This window comes from Nilaparvata lugens, chromosome 11, assembly GCF_014356525.2.
Source record: "Nilaparvata lugens isolate BPH chromosome 11, ASM1435652v1, whole genome shotgun sequence".
Lineage (NCBI taxonomy): Eukaryota > Metazoa > Arthropoda > Insecta > Hemiptera > Delphacidae > Nilaparvata > Nilaparvata lugens.
This window is the reverse complement of record NC_052514.1, coordinates 26488956-26507161: the sequence shown is the minus strand read 5'-3', so window position 1 is coordinate 26507161 and position 18206 is coordinate 26488956. Positions and strand designations below refer to the sequence as shown.

Here is an 18206-nt window from a genome sequence, read left to right as displayed (position 1 = left end):
TAACTTTATACAAAGAATAAGACAGAGATTTTATTATTTTGTTCTTTCTTTACAAAGCAATTCTGTAAAAGTTTTGAAATTAGAGTTAAATTGAACATATTTTAAATATAAACTGGGAGTATCATAATACAATTGTCCATATTGCAACAGTACCTCCATTGTAATATAACGTTAAGGTTTAATAATTCATCAAAAAAAGTAATCTTTGAATAAAATTTTAACTTCTCCAACTTCAAATTCGATATTCTTGCTCACTAGGCTACTAAACTACTCACATAAATAAATAAATAATACACACACAAACATTTGAAACAATAAATCATAAACACTACTGGTAAAGACTGAAAATTTCCAATAATTCTCATACAACAAATCTCCTTGAAACTCGTCTTGTAGAAATATCCAACTCCGTTCATGACATTCGACAATATTTCACAATAAAACAACATTAAACGAATTTAAAACCGTTGCTCACAAGCAGGCGATCATGCGGTCGTAAATATGTCCTGTCGTGTTTTAATTATTTAAATCATTTAGCCAGTAATGGCTTACAGTGGCAATCGAATCAAGCGGTTTAATATAGTAAATTATTGCCGCGCGCAACTGAAAACATATTCAAGTTCCGCTGAGAAAGGAAGGAATACGATATTTTCATGAAATATACACATTCCGTAATAAAACGGTGTTTATTTAATGCCTACAGTACCCTAAACGCATTATTAAATCCTGTCCCAAGTCCAATATCTATAACATATACTAGATGGCAGAATGTTATACTGTAATATGGAAAAGGTCACATTATGGATATAGTAATATATATGTATATAGATAACGATGCACGCTGAGGGGGTCCCGAGAGAAGAAAACTCGGAATAACGAGTTTCTGATCCTTTTAAAGCGGCTGATTGAGTGTGTGAATACTTGCAAGCGCTCAAAAGATCGTGCGTTAATAAAGAAATGGACACGGTCGAAAATTTGAGTCGCATCTACGGAGGAAGACCGGGTAGAAGTGAGAATAGAATACTGAAAACAACATTGATTATCTCATCGAATAAATCTTTTTTCGTTGAATTATTCGATTTATACGAATTTTCATTTTGCATAAATTATTCCAAATAGCATCAGTGGATGAATGTTAGCTAGTAAAGGTGAATAAAAAGCATAGCCTATTTTGTCCCGATGAATTTGAAAAATGGGGAAAACAGTTATAAAAAATGTAATCAGTCGAGATCGAGATTGAAGGATATTCTCTGAACTTAAAGAGTAAAAGTGTGGCATATAATATAATATTCTTTATTAAATAGAAATGACAAATGCTAGTAAAAGATGATAGGCTTATTCTAACTCAAATAACAAAATGAATTATTAAGAATACGGTACACATGAAAAAATGTGTAGATTCATTTATTTCATGATAGGGCCTATATGAGCCCAATAAACTTTATGTAACCTTTTCTAAGTGATAGATATAGACGAATTAAGAAGACAATAGTAATTTGAGTAGAGAAATATAAAACACTCACCAGTGAATTTAATAATTATTGATGTGATGACAGTGACGCTGCTTTCTAGAACACACTGAAGTGATGTGTTTGTGATTGAAGTCATCTGAGTTGAACGTTTGAGAGAAGAATTCGGCACGCATTTTGACTTTTGTCGCAAAACTCAACGGAACTTAATTGAAATGACACTCACAGCAGTTCTAATAGAGTTCCAGTTCGTGGATATGCACTTTTATTCATACTACATGAGCAATCAGCTTCCAACGATCATCGGTCTAATAACTCACTAAACTGGTGATTTCCACGGGTTTCCATAGTATTCTCTACTCTTGAGTGCTGATTCAACTAATTGGATACTGAATTTTATATGATAAAAGCCGAGAAATATTTGAAGTAATAATAATCGCTTACATAAGTGATATATTAGCCTATGTTCTCGGTGTATGTGTTGGAAGGGTGACAGACCTGCTCCATCAACCTGACAAGTATTCTAAGCTTAAAAAAACAAAAAAATGAAAAACTACCAAAATTATAGAGGATATCTAGTTGTCTGTACATTATGGAATGACCAACGTTAAACTCTTCCTATTTCACCAGTTAAACAAAAAACGTCCCTTCTAATAATAATATTGTGAATTTCACTCTATCTAATAGAATATATTACATCTTTCTCTTAGGCTCAACTCACACTTACGCGACTCAGGTCGAGAAGAGACTCAACTCTAGTCGAGTCTCTTCTCGACCTGAGTCGCCCAAGTGTGAGTTAAGCCTTACTCTATTCACAAAGGATCGTGATTATGGTAGAAAAGAGAACATTGGACCAATTCACCGTTCGCTAGTTTTTCTAGTCCTCTATTCAGTATTTACCTCAAAGTTTTTATTAAACTTAGAATTATTAGTGTCTATATGAATGCGACGAAATTAAAATTCAGATAGCCTCACGTATTAGTTTGATGAGAGCTTGGAACCATTTTACTTGAGAAAGCTAAGTTTGGGTATCCGTTGGAAGAAACTAGAAATGTCCATTCCACTAAACCTTATTACTGATCATTATTACTTGATAATTTAGCAGTGAGAGTATCATAGTGCATTAGTGCATAGTGCATAGAGCAGTGAGATGAATCTTATATAGGCTAAATACAAAGTGTCAAAACGTAAAACATTTCTATTTGGAAAACCCACTTATTTTTGTATCCCTTAAATACAGATCCTTTGAAAAATATGTTGTTAATGTCTTACACGTCAAACTTATCTTATAAATAGCTCCCACTATTGAAGGCTACCTACTATATAGGTACTATTTATTATATCAGCAGCTAGACAATCCAAACACCTTCTCAAATTTTCTATTTTTCTCAAATTTAGTTTAATATAATATTAATTTTCATAATTTAGTTTATCGATTTTAAATTCAGCGAATTACGCCAGGCCCTCACAAACACAGGCTTAAGCCTACATGTGAGTCTCTCACAACGTAAGGGTATATATAAATGCACTGTAACTGTACTGTATTATTTGTAAATTTAGAGAATAAATTGATTTGATTTGACCTACTATAAAATCATAACCGATGGTATTTCGTGTACCCCTCGGCTATAAGGTTCAAAGCAAAGACGGCTTTATCCAGCGGTACTCCCTCACCCACCAAAAACCCAGACGCCCTTTTGGTCCTAGTGGTTGTTGTCGTGGTCGACGACTGACTCTGCTGTACAACCATAGCGGCCGCTTGAGCATTACCTCTGATTGTGGTTAAAATCAGACAAATCAAGTAACCGCCGAAAGCTAGAAATGCCAGAATCGTCACCGTTGTCTGGAAAATAGTCTGCACGTTTTTCTTGGCGGTTTTTGTGTCTTTCCAAGATGGCGGATCGTGATGGTGGTGGTGGTGATCGCTGTAGTCCTCATAGGTTCGTTGCATTGGCGGTTTCCTACTGGTGAGCTCGTCATCACTGTCTCGAGTTGGAAAAGGGTAGTTCATGCTGTGGTAGCCTCTATTGCTGCTATCTGTGCAAATGTATAAATGAGATATTGTGATATACACTTGAAATATTGGAAGCATTCCTTCTAAGTAATTAACATCAGTGCTTCCCATCCACTAATGCTGACAGTTTGAACTGACTCTCACAATATAATAAAAATTCAATTTAACACACAATTCAAGTTATTTAAAAAAGAAATTTGTATTTTGCTATTTGAAGGTCCTATATTCTTGGATTGATATTCTTATCAACTTATTGATCAACTTATCTTCAACTGAACTTAACTTGAACTATCGTTCAACTTCATTTTGGTGGTAAATAAGTCAATAAAGGATATTTTCCCATTGATGCGATGATAATAATTTAATTGGATCAGGAAAAACAGATATGTTTGTTATTTAATCAATTATCGATACTAATTCAAATTACATTGATGTTGAAATTTACATGATAAAATACTTCAATTGGATAACTGAAGTAAAAGGTACCTAATTTTTTATTTTTATCAAAAATAGTATTGCTGCGTATAGAATTCCTACTGGAAAGTCAACTCCAAGTAACAGAATATACGTTAGCCACACTAATGTGAAAATATTTCATTCATAACAAAAAACATTGATATCAAGATGGTGATCATGATAAGATACATAGGATGAAATAAATTTGTATTTTAGAAAAAAATATTGTTTGATCCAATGACTGGTACTGTATATTTCAATCAATTCAATAACTAACTTGATGAGCAGCTAAGCTTTTTAGTAAACGTGTCTAATTCAACAGGTCTTGGTTGGATGATTGCACGGTAATATGTAATACTCACTATTATTTTTGTGTGCATGTTTCAAGCGTTGTTTCAAAAGGATAAGCCTTTCAAGAGGCAATTCACTGAGTGCCGCCAATTTGTCATCATCCGATTGCCAGCTGTCATCAAAGATTGCTGATTGAATAGCTTCGTAGTGAATCAGAGTGTTGAGGAGTAGAACACATATTATGAAGTAACGATTCATGTTTCATTGCTCTGGAACATGGATAAAAATGAATTTATGTACATTTTATTACAATTCTAATAAATCAATTAATAATGGTTCATGTTTTTCTTTGAGACATATCACCTTAAATTCAAAGATTTGCTTTATACAAATCTCTGAAGCACTGATGATTCATATATACCAAGGTACCTAGAATACATTCTAGGTACATTCTATGTATTCAATGTATTCATGCATTCAATGTATTCTAGGTACATTGATTCATACTGATATCGCATACTATTTTATTTTTCACAGAACATTGCGGAATATACGAGTGTTGCTGTTATGGATTATATGGAACAGCTTCCTTTCTTCTATAGTTCTATACAATTTTCTGAGGACTTAATATTTTTTATTCTATTTCACAGTTATACATGGAGGCATTAAGATGAAAATTATCACTCATTATCTTCACATCTTTCAACGATTTGATTTGTTTACAGGAGTTGAACAAAATGAGAAGATGAAGAGGAGATATTGAGTCTTATCAGAGATAAGGGAAGATCTGACGAGTAGGTACTAAGTTCTCTCTGGTCCTATACATCAGATACTTATAATTGAAGCATTGCAATTTAATGAAAGAGAAAGATGATTTGCGGAAGCATTATTTCATCAAACTATGAATCCAATCAAAATTGGATTGGCTAAGTCAAGATAGCTAAATATAAACACTAGCCTACTTACCATAAACAAAGCATTTCAAAATTATTACAAAATTCAACATTAAAGCTGAATTTCAAGGAATTTTAATTTCTAGAACACCTTTTCACGGCACCAATAATAGTAATTGAACTTTGAGAATAAGGAGTGAATCATCGATATACATAACTTGCCACACCGATCACAAATGCAGTGAGTTGTATATTTCAATGATACTTTGACATATTTTGAGCAAGTTCACGAATTTTCCACAAGCACTCTGACAAAAATGTATTTCAACTTTCATAAACCATGAGAATGTTGATAAAAGCAGCTCACAAACTCCAAGCTTAGTACAAGCTCCAAGTTCCAGTTGAAGACTGGACAGTTAAGGCTCTGCAAATTCCTTCTCGGTCCACTTTTCAATGCCAAAAGCATAATTGTATCCTCGTGACATATTCATGGTGCTGTGAGCATAACGTTAATTGAGCAGCGCGTCTAAACTTTACGCCTTATAATTGTGTCGTTAAGATGATGCTGTACTGTAGGCCTATTCAATTCTCCATAATAATTATTACTATAGGTCATGAACATGAATGTTCATACACAGTCATATATTATGAGTACGGTATTTCACATTTTTATCACAGGATCTGTAATGAAGTCTTTCTTGAACCTAATAATATCCTGCTCTAGAGCATGGGTTTACTATAGTTGAATAGGGTAATTTCCGAAAAAAATACATTTTCTCTATATCTGCAGTGAATTTTATATTGTAGCCTATTTCAATTAAAGAATTATTATGTACAGTTCATATTTATTCGATTGCATTTTTGTATTTTGAAGGGAATAAAACTGATATATTATTCTTTATTAATATTAATTGAAATTCTTTCATTTGTTCAAATATATGTTAATTTAAAATTTTTTATATGATCACAAGTCGATACCTATAAAGGTACTGTGTTCAAACATTATGAAACAAGCAGTTCGTTAACACTATTGTTACAGAATTATCGTCTATAAAATAAACACGCAGGATACAGAAAAGTTTCTCAATCATGAAAAATTTAAGCGAAAAATGTTAATCACATAATTAGATTACCAAAAGATTTCTATAAATTATAAATACATTATCTTAATTTTCGTATTTTTTATAATGAGGGATGGGATCAGTCAAGACTATTTCTTTGTTTACAAAATGGAACTCTAGTCCTGCTATTACAGCCGTTTTGTCTTTTGAAGTAAACTCTAGCATTCCATCCAATAGATTATTGAGAACTGACTAAACGGATATATGGCTGACTCTTTTAGAACTCGAAAAGATGCAATCACACACTGTTTACATCAATATAACGACGGATATTTATTGTTATTTGAAAACACTTGGACCACACAAGCCGAACTCAGGGAAACTCCCCATTAAACTAGTGGCCAAACCTAAAACTCTCAACTAGATTCACTCAGTTTCTTAAACATCGATTTTCGAATGCCATTTGGTCTGTCAATGTACAATGTCTATCGACGAATGCTAGCTAGGCTGTGCCTTTGCTCAAATTACTTCCGGTCCTTTGAAATCTCTTACTTGAAACAAGAAAAAGATTCCTTTCAAAATCTTGAAAAAACTACTAATACTTATAAGTATAATGCTAATAATAGTAACTCTTTTCAAATGTTATTTAAAATATCCTTTGAACCCTCAATATATTGTTCCTTTATGTTTTATACCATGATTTCAAAAAACATTTTTTTTCTAAAGATAAATTATTCATTCACAGATATAAGTATAAGAGTTACAATTATTATTCACCGTCCTTTAAAACACTATTTTCTAGAAATTTTAAAACTTTTCACTATCTTTAGACATTTATATTGAGACGTACCCTATGCTAAGTATTATCATTTTAAATAACCAACCATTTTCATTCATAAGTTTTCTCAATATTTTGTTTAATAATTTGTTCAAAGATGTTAACGTTGTTTTATTTTGTTCAAAGATGTTAACCAAATTGTAGATTATGGATTATAACATGGGTAATAACATGGGATGATAACATTCATTGCCGTGTACGTACCATTATGAATAATGAAAGCTCATAACGAGTTTCCAATACCGTACAATATGTTGAAAATTAAAATTATCTCAACATAATAAATGTGTGGAAAATTAAATCTTCAGAAATTATTGTATAGTAGTTTGATGAGATGAATGTATAAGAATTAGTGAAATAATTCTAATTTTTCAATATTGATGTTGGAAAAACTGCAATATTATTTTTTTACATTTGTCAATTGAAGAAAAATTATAACAGCCAAAATGAGAAAAATATGCTACATAAATTTATAAATTGATCAAATACCGGAGTTTGATGTTTTTTTTCAAATAGCATAGCCTTCGATGCAAATTTTTCAAGTTATATATTTATGAGTCAAGGTTTGACTGTTTGAATTCATTGTTTACATATTTTAAAAAAAGGAAGTGGCGACAATATTAATACAGAGATTAATAAAAGTATTTCTAATCAACTTTTCTAGTCTTCTCTAGTGATATGACCTTGTGAGTGATGCTCCAACCTTTCATCGAAAAATAAAAAATACTTGCAACAGCAAACTCATAAAACTTCAACCAAACTCGTACATTATTCAGAACACAGTGACAAATCCTAGAAAATGAAAAACAGATTGAGGTATAATTCGAAAAAAGAACCTCTAGGGTTACACATTTTTCATTTTCCAAACAACAAATAAATTAAACGAAAATATTTCTAACACATTTGTAAATATAGAGGTGATGGTCTGGAATCTTGTATACTAAACGACAGTGTATTATGGGACTAGGCATTAAACTAAACTTTCACAATATCATAGATAAATCAAAGTAGTCTACTAATACAACCTTATCAGGCAACGTTGTTCTAGGAGATAAATTTGTATTATTACATTAGAGCGCATGGATTTGTTTGTATAACAATAGCCACTAAGCCACCTATAATGGCCTACTATACAGCCCCTATACATCTCAGAAAATAAATATCCGACTTCGGCTCATAAAACACAGTCCTAAAAACTACTAAATCCCCTCTGGGTTACGACGAATATATTATGTTTTAAAAGGACGAGAGCGCAGAGAGATAGTTGCGCTTTGAATTACGATAAAGGAAGTGGTAGATTCATAAAAGATGGGTTGAAAAGTAGATATGGATATGAATGGGTCAAATTGACTTTTATCTGAGTTCTGAGTGAGACTTCGTTGTCATCTTGGTGATCAGTTGAATTTTTATTGGCCTTTTAAAGTTTGAGATAGGTGACAGTAATATCATAACAGGTTTTTCATTCTAGCACGATAGATTATGACTAAATTTCGGATTGAGTATTCCTTCAAATACTAAATGCTGTTAATATTATTTCTTCAGCTCAGAAACTGATTTTTGAAATTTAAATGAATATCGTCAACTAAAAGCGTCAATTCATTTTTACAGAAAAGTATAAATTGAATGAGAAAACAGTCTGCTTGACAAAAAAAAAGAATAATATTTTGTGATATCCACTTTCTTGGTAAAGGGCTACTCATTTCGTATTAACATGACAATTAAAAATCAAAGTACCCCTTTTCCATCTAAATTTTATTTAGTTCACTCTCATGAAAATGACTCTTAAAAGTCGAAAAATGTTGTGAGAAATAAAATAAAGTTGAAAAAAGGGTACTTTGATTTTTAATTTTTATGTTATACCTTGTGATGATTTCTAATTTATTTATATTTTTTTAAGGTTTGAAAGACGTTTCAAATAATGTCAAAATCTCATTTTGACCAAAGAATTGCAGTTTATTTGGTTAAAACTCAAAACCAACGTTTTTATTGTCCTAACACTTTGAGACACTGCTTAAGTGTCTTTATTTCTTACAATTCAAATGTAATGTAATGAATGCAAAGCAAAGCAATGCAATTATTTGAAATGTATAATACTCTTAACATAGTGACGAAGGGGTGAGTGCCTGGTTCTATTCAATAGGGAGTATAATATTGATGTGACCTTAGCTAACAAGTGAACTTCTAATCCATTCAAATTACAATCGAAAACTTGATGAGTCTCTTCTACAGGAATATTTCAAATAACTTTTGATTTTCAGATCCAGTATAATGTGGGGAATGAGTATAGAACCTAATTTAAAATAACGAAATTATAGCATGAATTTCTATTAATCTTATTATTAGGTACCTCAAAAGAGAATTGAGGAAATAACAGAATAAAATTGAGAAACAATAAAAAATTACCCTCAACATGCATGAATACTATCTGTAACGTATGCATCCATATGTGCATCCATGCATCCCACTTCAATAATATTTATTTTTGACAACTATCTAAATAGAACATGTGTAGCAAAAACAACAACTCGTTCACCCTTTTTCTAAGAAGACGTCTAGGCAATATACAACCATATATCACTTTGAAAGTGTAGTAATCAAGAACTGATTCTATATTTATTTGTCAAAGACGAGTTTTCCATCTGTGGTTCACCAGAGTATTTTTCTTTCCCCAAATTCAGAGACCTACCACAGACTTAATAAGGAGAAATTAAAGCGGGTAAGAATAAAGAGGATGAGAGTTTAGTATAAATAAGTAATTTTTAAGCGTTAATTGAAAAATAAGTCGAATTGCCCAGATACTATTTGAATTGGCATAAAAATTAACAACAAAGGAAAATGAAGATGATCTCACAAGTTCTATAAAAAAGCTTTCTATAGACCTTGGATATCAGGTTGAAACACGGTAATGTACCCCTACATTGATTTTACACCCAATTCACACAGAATTGCCGAATGGCACTGACGTGGCGCGGACTTTTTCACTTCTGTGTGAATTGGACCTAAAACTTCAAATAAATAATTGTTATCCATGTGAGTGGATGGACTAAAAAATAAACTATTTACTCTATAAAAATAAAAATGAACTTTGACCAGCTTGAAGAAATGGATATACAGAGAAGAAATTTGAGATTGTTACTCATTAAAATATTTTCTCACTAAAGTTGCAATTAATTCAAATCAAATAATCAGTAAATGAATGGTGAATATGCATTGGATCTTTATCCCACAAAATATTCTTAGAACATTTTATAGATTTTATTCTATTTTCCTTGAATTTATTACAAATTGCTCTTTATAATGGTGTTTCCAATGGATATATTAACATTAATTATTAAAATTATCTACTTTCATCTAGAAATACTGTAGTCGCCATTATCAAATTACATTCACACAAATACCAAACACGTTTTCCAACACATAATGCCACACGTATATGAAATGACCAGTTAACCAATAAACCAGATCACTCTATAAATTCGCTCAGCCATTATATTGAACTATAATAATAAAAAAATACGATATTATTACGGGACAATGACTGGGAGACAAGATATGTGCCCAGTTAATGTGCCCGCAGCCTTTTAAAAGGTGCATTATGAGGTTTGAACGGGAGTCTCAACTTGCATCGTTATGATAACACAAGTCTTATACCTGGTGGTGCTAGGTGACACCCCCCTGTCTGAATACACCCCCGCCGTCTCTTAGAATCCCCCTTCCACCCTTATACCCCCCTAAAAAGTGAGGCCGCATTATTCAATCAGTAGAAGGCAATAATTCGACTCCAGTGGGGGGTCCATCGTTTCTTAACAACTCGCGGGCACCACACACACACACACACACACACACACACACACCACACACACACACACACCACACACACACACACTCAGCTTCTCTTCTATAATAATATTATTTATTAGCGGTTAGTCGAATGGTCTAACCTCCATGTTAAGTGTTATCCACATTGGCTGGCTGGCTGGCCTGGTGAGAAATATCTTTTTGAACATACTGTTACAGTGTCAGTGGAGCTGACTATGTAAGGGCTTTTGGAAGGTGGGGTGAGTAGGGAGAAGAGAGGATGATAAGAGAAGGAGAGATGAAAAGTGAAAGAGTGACAAAGGGGTAGAAGTAGTAGAGATAGTAGATAGAAAGACGGAGAGAGAGAGAGAGAGAGTGAAGCAAAAGATTATAATTGAAGATGAGGTGAACAGAAAATGAGGCGAACAGAGAATGAGGTGAAGGTGAAGGAGGATAGTTGGATACGAATGGGAATAGGAAGTTAAAAATATCATAGATGAGACAAATTTGGAGATAGGGAGAGGAATAGGAGAAGGTGGAAGATTGCATTATGGAAATTATATTCCGGAAGAAGATTGCATTATGAACCGGAAGAACAGAGGGGAAGAGAAGAATAAGGAAGAGAAATGGAAAGAGAAAGAACATCAAATTGAAATAGAAAAAAGTTTAAATAAGAAAAATGATTATTTTCGAAAAGAAGGAACAGAGAAGAGAAAAACTTTGTTTGAAAAGTTGATACAAAGTACGTATATAAATAAAAATTATTTTAGTATATATATGTCACTACGTGCACAGTATATTGATTGATATTATAAACTGGGAATTAACTCAATTTTTAGGAATGAAAGTGACAAAAAAATTATGTTTAACATTTTGGTGATGAAAATGAGACAAGTGATGATCAAAAGTGATTATGAAAGAGGAAGAGCTACTATATGGATTTCAGAATGACAAGGGAATCGAAAAGAATGTACCATCGGGGAAATGAAGAGAAAAAGTAGAGAGAATAAAAAGGAAGGAGAAGAAGCAATAAATGAGAATATTCAAAATAATAATGGTGAGATGCAAGATACACAGTGAATAGAGATAGAGTGAGAAGAGGGAGAGTATGTTCGAGAGAGCAAGAACAGAGAGAGTCAGGAGGAAAAGAAGAACGATACAGATCGAATGCTAGAGGAAAAGAGGTAGTATCTGAGAGAGAGAGGGTGACCCAGAGCTACCTACTCCACTCTAATATATATGGCCACCAGTTTTATCAGACACACAGCAGTAGATGCCATCAGATTAATTTTATTATCATGATTATTAGCACCGGAATGTGTTATTACATTCAGTGGAAATCTATTTACTCCGCGCACCCCACGCGATGTTAGATGAATACATAATATACGGCCGCCACAGAGTCATGTATAGTTGCACTATGTGTTGGAAATTACTACTTTACTATGTGTTAGTGAGGCTGCTACCTACTGGTCTGTCTTGGTGGTCTGTACATTGGAATAGCCAACCTGTTGCCTATATGCCTTGGCATAACAATATATACGCATTTGTGGGAACTGAGCAGTTCGGGAGCTAGTCTCGAATCTGGGTTGAGTTTTCAGGTTGAAATCATCACGATGTATTACTAGTATTCATGACAATGGTATAAATTGTAAAATTATTATAAATATATTTTTAGTCTCAAATCTTGGATCAGGGTAAACTTATCAGTAGATGAATTAAATTTATGTTGAAGTTACACTCTTGGAGTAGCTCCAAAGGAGTTTGACCTACACTCTGAATATTCGATTCTAAGTTTGAACTAATTAGGATGAATCTAGCAGTGTCTAGCCTACCGTATATACGAGTAAACGTTAATCTGGGTTGAATTTAGTTTAGAATAATTAGGATGAATCAGTAATAGGCTAATTTATATTAGAGTTATTGTACCAAATTTTACTGTTGCTGATCACTTCTGTTGTTATAGGTGTTGAGTTAAGCAGGCACTATTTTTCATTTGAATATATGATTATTCAATTGTAATTAAGTAGAGAATCATACCATATAGGAAATAATTCGAGCTTCTAAAGCTAATAATTGGAGATGCCTTTATATAATATTCTATACAGATATCAATATAGAAGTGATATCAACAAATAAGATTGTGGTATGCCTATGTATTTGAATAATTTGATACATAAAGTATTCGAATGATCAGTCCAAGGTTGATAGCACACTTTATTATTTGTTGTAACACCATGGTCCGCTTTCAAGTTTGATAACTTCAATGTATTAAAATTTATTTTATTTGCGTATTTACTGGTATAAAATTATAATCTTTTTTAAATGGTTCAGCTTTTACTTATCATTTTGTAGACACAAAATGTTTCATAAGAATAAAAGATACAATACTGTGAATAAATTATAATCTTGTCTCTTTTTTGTTATTAAAAAAAGAACTTTCAACCAGGAAGATGGCGGACTAGCCGAAAGATCTCATTATCACAGTATAAGTGGATAAATGCATTTATTATATTGAAGAAATTTGACTGCTGGACTTTTTTCAATAACTAAACAGTGATATAATATAAACAGTGATGGAAAACGACATTGAAGAATTATAATATTGTATGATTACATTTTTCATCTTAGATTCAAACAATACTTTAGGATAAAATTATGGTTTTTAAGTATCATGTAAAGAATAGCAATAATGCTTCAATCCAAAATAATGCCTTCGTACGGTACACTAAAATTGTTTTCTGGATATTCAAAAAAGCAATGGCCAATCGTGCAAAGACCACCGATTATGGAACTGAGAAGATGTGAGTTTTTACATAAATAAAAAAAAGAGCAAGCTGTCATCAAAAGTGGAGTGAATTTAAAAATATCATTTTTGAATTCAAAATAGACTTCCTCCTGATTAGAGAGTATAGAAGCTTATTCTTATTTAGGAAATCAAGAAAAGAATAAAATTATTGAGAGGAAGTCATAAATAATAATTTTGGGGCATCTTGAATTTTGATTGCATGTGAGTTTTTATATAAATAAAAAAAAGAGCTAAACGGTCATCAAAAGTGAAGTAAGTTTAAGAATATTAGCTTTCAACTCAAAATAAACTTCGTCATGTTAAAAGAGTAGGCTATAGAAGCCTATTCTCATTTAGAATATCAAGAAAAGAATAATTATTGAGAGGAAGTCATAAATAATAATTTTGGGGCATCTTGACTTATGAACATGAAAATCCCTGTAACATAAAGCTATATAGAAACTTTAAGAATAGAACGGCGAGAAAATTTTAAGGTGTCATCTAGTAAAAACCTATGAATAACACAACCACCAGAAAAAATATATTTCTGAAGACATCCAACTGGGACACTCGTAAGTTCCACCTTTATTTGGTTAAACAGCAACTTTTTATTACCCAATAGTGGTTTATCATAAATATTGCCGCTAAATTTGAAAATAACTTTCGAGCTTACAAATAAGCCTGCACACAAATCACTTGTGAAAATTATTTTCCGACATTAGTAACTTCTGTACTTGAAACGATGAAATAGGAGGTTGTGGAATATTAATCGAACTACACGGACAGAAGATAAGCTGATGAGTTTGTAATAATTCTCTAATAACTCACGAATGCATGCTTGCCTATCATATATATATATGGATATAGATATAGATATCCACCATACATACATACAAGTATAGGTACACCTTATATAGATGGATATTATTTATATAATAAAGGTGACTAATATGTGAGGACCACACGTGGAGCAGAAGCAGGGGAGCCAGGAGATCTCCCTGCAGGACGACACTTATACAAGACCCACTACACACAACACACTGCGAGTTTCAACCTGAAGACTTGCTGGAAATTACTGAGTCGATTCGTGTCTCTAATACAAGTTACCCCAGTGTGAGAAGTACCTTCCAGCTCTTTACAGGTTCACTTTAATTCACATACAACGGCATATAGCGCTAGAAAGGACTACGAACATATGCTGGGAGCTGGAAGGGAACGTCAAGAACTCCCTAATCAATATGGACAACCGAACCAAGGTATCTTGCAAATCCCTAATAGTGCCTGACAAGATCGCAACGATCTATGTTCGGTAAGCAATACAACGTGCATAAATTGTAGCGCTACTTTATATGGAATGTAGGAGGAAAATTAAATGGGAATTTTCGAATTTGAATCATAGATCACGGTAGTGCATGATGTGCTCGCGGTTAGTTGAGAGAAGTAGCAGGAGAAGATAAACCAAGCACATTACTAACAACTCGTAATAAATAGGATATGGGGGACATAATATAAAATTTATACTAAATGTTTCACGTTATACTGAAAATATCTATTTGCAAAGAGTACTTTTGACTAAAAGAAGTTTGATCTTTACTTTACGTGATATACTTGATAATGGATTGAACTTGAATTAAACTATCATGAAAAAATGAGTTCGTGATTCTAAGATTCATTATTATAATATTATCCAAAACAATGTGTCGAATGTGGCCTGTACGAAGACATTATATAATATCGATTGCCATGGATACTCATCTTGTGAAAGGATTAATTTTCTCTCAAAATTCAAGAGAAAAAATTTGGGCTGAGCCAATTTTTTGAACACTGTTGCCTGTTCCGATCACTGTATGATTTGAAATAGTTTTAATGAATAAAAACTAGTAATTGTTTATTATGCCAAAATAATATAGATGACGATTGATCAACCAATAATATCTTCCGGTTGTTTATCTAATCGTTACTGTATCGTCAGTCACTCAAGTACGAGCTACAATAATTTGAATATTGAAACACTCACTATTTAAACATAGTAGGCCTATTATTTTTGGTATCTTCCTTGAACAATTATGAAGGTGAAGTAAACAAAAAAATGATGACTAATGTGATAATTTCATAAAAATAATTAATTTTTTTTGTACTGTATCCTTGGAAGTACCAATATCTTGAATGGAAAACTGTTTTTGGTTTAAGCTGTAGTATCTTTTTGGACCGAACAAATCACCTCCACCAATTATTATCAACAAAGGTTTTAATTCGAGGTGGGTCTGCTAGATAGGCACTCTTGAAATATTCGTATTTTTCAATTTCTATAGAAATAGAGTATGTTTCAACTGTTGACGTGATTGTGATCTCAAATTTTAGTTCCTTCAAAGTTCGGACTTTTTTAATATATAGAAATTGATTCAATTCATTTCAAAAGTATTTTTAAATTTTATAATCTTTGTTTTTTCTTTGTTGTATTGGATTTTAAATTGCAGTGAGTAATTCAAAAACATTTGGACTTTCGAATGAATTGAAATTGAAACGTTCTGGGCTTAAGCCTGTGTTTTCTGGAACTCTGGAAGGTGTGTTATGTTAAATGATTAAATAGATAAAATAAAGACATTATATGCAACAAATTAGGGAAAAGCTGAATTTTTGCAGCGTTTTAGTATACATATTAGTAGATAGCCTGAAACGGAAGAGTCCTCTTCGTTACACCGCTTGCTTCCCCCCTAGGACTCTCCCGAAGATCAAAACTGCAATGATTTCGTTAAACAAGTATATCTCCGCTCCAAATCAAAATATCGATTTGACTTAGATTCAATTATTTTACGATGAATAGATAGATTACAATCAATGTCATGTAACATTCCACCGTATGTATATCTATTTTTTAGAAAGTTATTCCCGTAAAAAGCCAGAATGTTAGGAAATGTCCACCTCATAATTTTATATTTTGTCTAATAAAGTTTTACGCTTCCTTTTTTCGAAAAAAAATGTTTCGTATGAAAGTTATAGCTTGTTCTAAGACCTTTAAAATGATCTAGGTAGTCAAACTTTTCTGATGTCCTATAATCTTAATTCATTGTACTTGATATTCACAATGTACGTTTTTCCGCGCTAGATGCTCATTTGAGTAATACTACCACCAACAGGTGTTTTCAGGAAAACTGTTATTAAAAGCGTTTTTTTCTGTTCTCAATGCCATCCACCCCGTAAGCCCTTGATGATAGAGAGCTGATCTCAAATTTTCTTTCACGTGCATTAAATAAAATGAAGAATAAATAGTTTTGAAATTAGTCAGGTAAGTTTAGAGAAGCCGAAGATTTCAAGGAATGTATACTCTATCCAGAGTTCAAGCAATTTTTCTTCAATCGATATAGAGTTGTAGAAGTAACAATTAAATAATCGATAAAAATTGTAGGGAATTTGATTTTCTATAAGCCCTGTAGTCTCAAATTTGTCTTCATCTACTCCGTTTGATTCAAAGTTGGGAAGCAAGCGGTATAACGAACGGGTCTCTTCGGTTCCAGGCTAAGTACTATATTATGAACCGGTATACTAATACCCTGAGAAATTCAGCTTTTCCCTAATTTGTTGCGTAAACCCCTGTTTTTTGTCTTTATTGACATATGTCAGATGAATAACGAGCATGTGGCAGAATTCTGAAGGAGTGTCAGCTTATTCATCTTGAATATTATTAGTCATGAGTTGATAATCTATATTTGGAAAATACAAAACAGAATAATATTATGAATTGAAAAAAATACAAGATCGTGTGATAAGGTGATAAAACGGAACTAATACTGTGATTGGTACTAGAATGACTTCATTTGTGTATGTTTGATTCAAGAAGGGTCTAGACTTGGATCGATAAATTGTTTTCTGATAAAAAGTGATTCCCTGATTGAAAACGTTGTGATAAACAGGAATCATACTCATCAACTCATTATACTCAATGTTGGCTTGCTCAAGCAATACCGTAATTTAACAGTACATACATATTTCTATTAATTCGCTCATCTTTCATTTCAAATTACCTAGGGACTCATACTAATTTGTTTGATCCATTTGGAGTTGGTTCTCCTTTTCCTTCTTCTTAACCCGTCATCTTCGATTACCTTTTGTTTTCTTTTTTCTCAATTATTAAACTGGAGGTATTTGTTCTGTCTATAGAATTATATGTTTCCAAAAACTATTGTAGGCCTATTTGATACTTTTTGGCTGAGCTTACCAAAACTCAGATACTTTTTTTTGCAGGCATCATTAATTCGATGTAGGTACTGTATCTAAGTTTCTAATATGATTTTGTATGCTATTGAAAATGAGAGAAAGCATAATTGAACGATTTTAGTACGATTATAATGACGGCTACAACCTACAATATATAACTTTATATGTTGCATCAAATTTCCCAAAGAGAATATGAAAATTAATCGGATGCTGACATCAGAGCACTGATGATAACATCCAAACACATAACTCATCGAAAAACTCAATTCAATTATATTACATTCCAGTAGCATCGCCGATGTATTTTAAGCACGCAGCCTCTCAAGACAAGGATACTTCGAAAGGGGACTTAAGATAAGCCCCGCCCTGGCTTAGGATTGGTC

At 32.5% G+C, this 18206-nt stretch overlaps 1 protein-coding gene across 3 annotated transcripts in view; it reads right to left on the bottom strand.

Moving 5' to 3' along the window:
* Positions 1-509: 509 nt before the first annotated feature.
* Positions 510-18206, bottom strand: part of LOC111048526 — a 33552-nt gene continuing 15855 nt past the window's right edge. Inside the window, exons 3-5 of one of the 3 annotated variants that reach the window (XM_039438011.1) lie at positions 4302-4499; positions 3057-3506; positions 510-1997 (exon numbers count right to left, since the gene is read on the bottom strand). In XM_039438011.1, the coding sequence (XP_039293945.1) occupies positions 3064-3506; positions 4302-4488 (630 nt within the window). In that variant the 5' untranslated portion in view covers positions 4489-4499 and the 3' untranslated portion in view covers positions 510-1997; positions 3057-3063. Of the gene's footprint in view, positions 3507-4301; positions 4500-5196; positions 5919-10963; positions 10998-18206 lie in introns of those variants that run through there. The other 2 variants (XM_039438010.1, XM_039438009.1) reach the window with 2 other exon arrangements.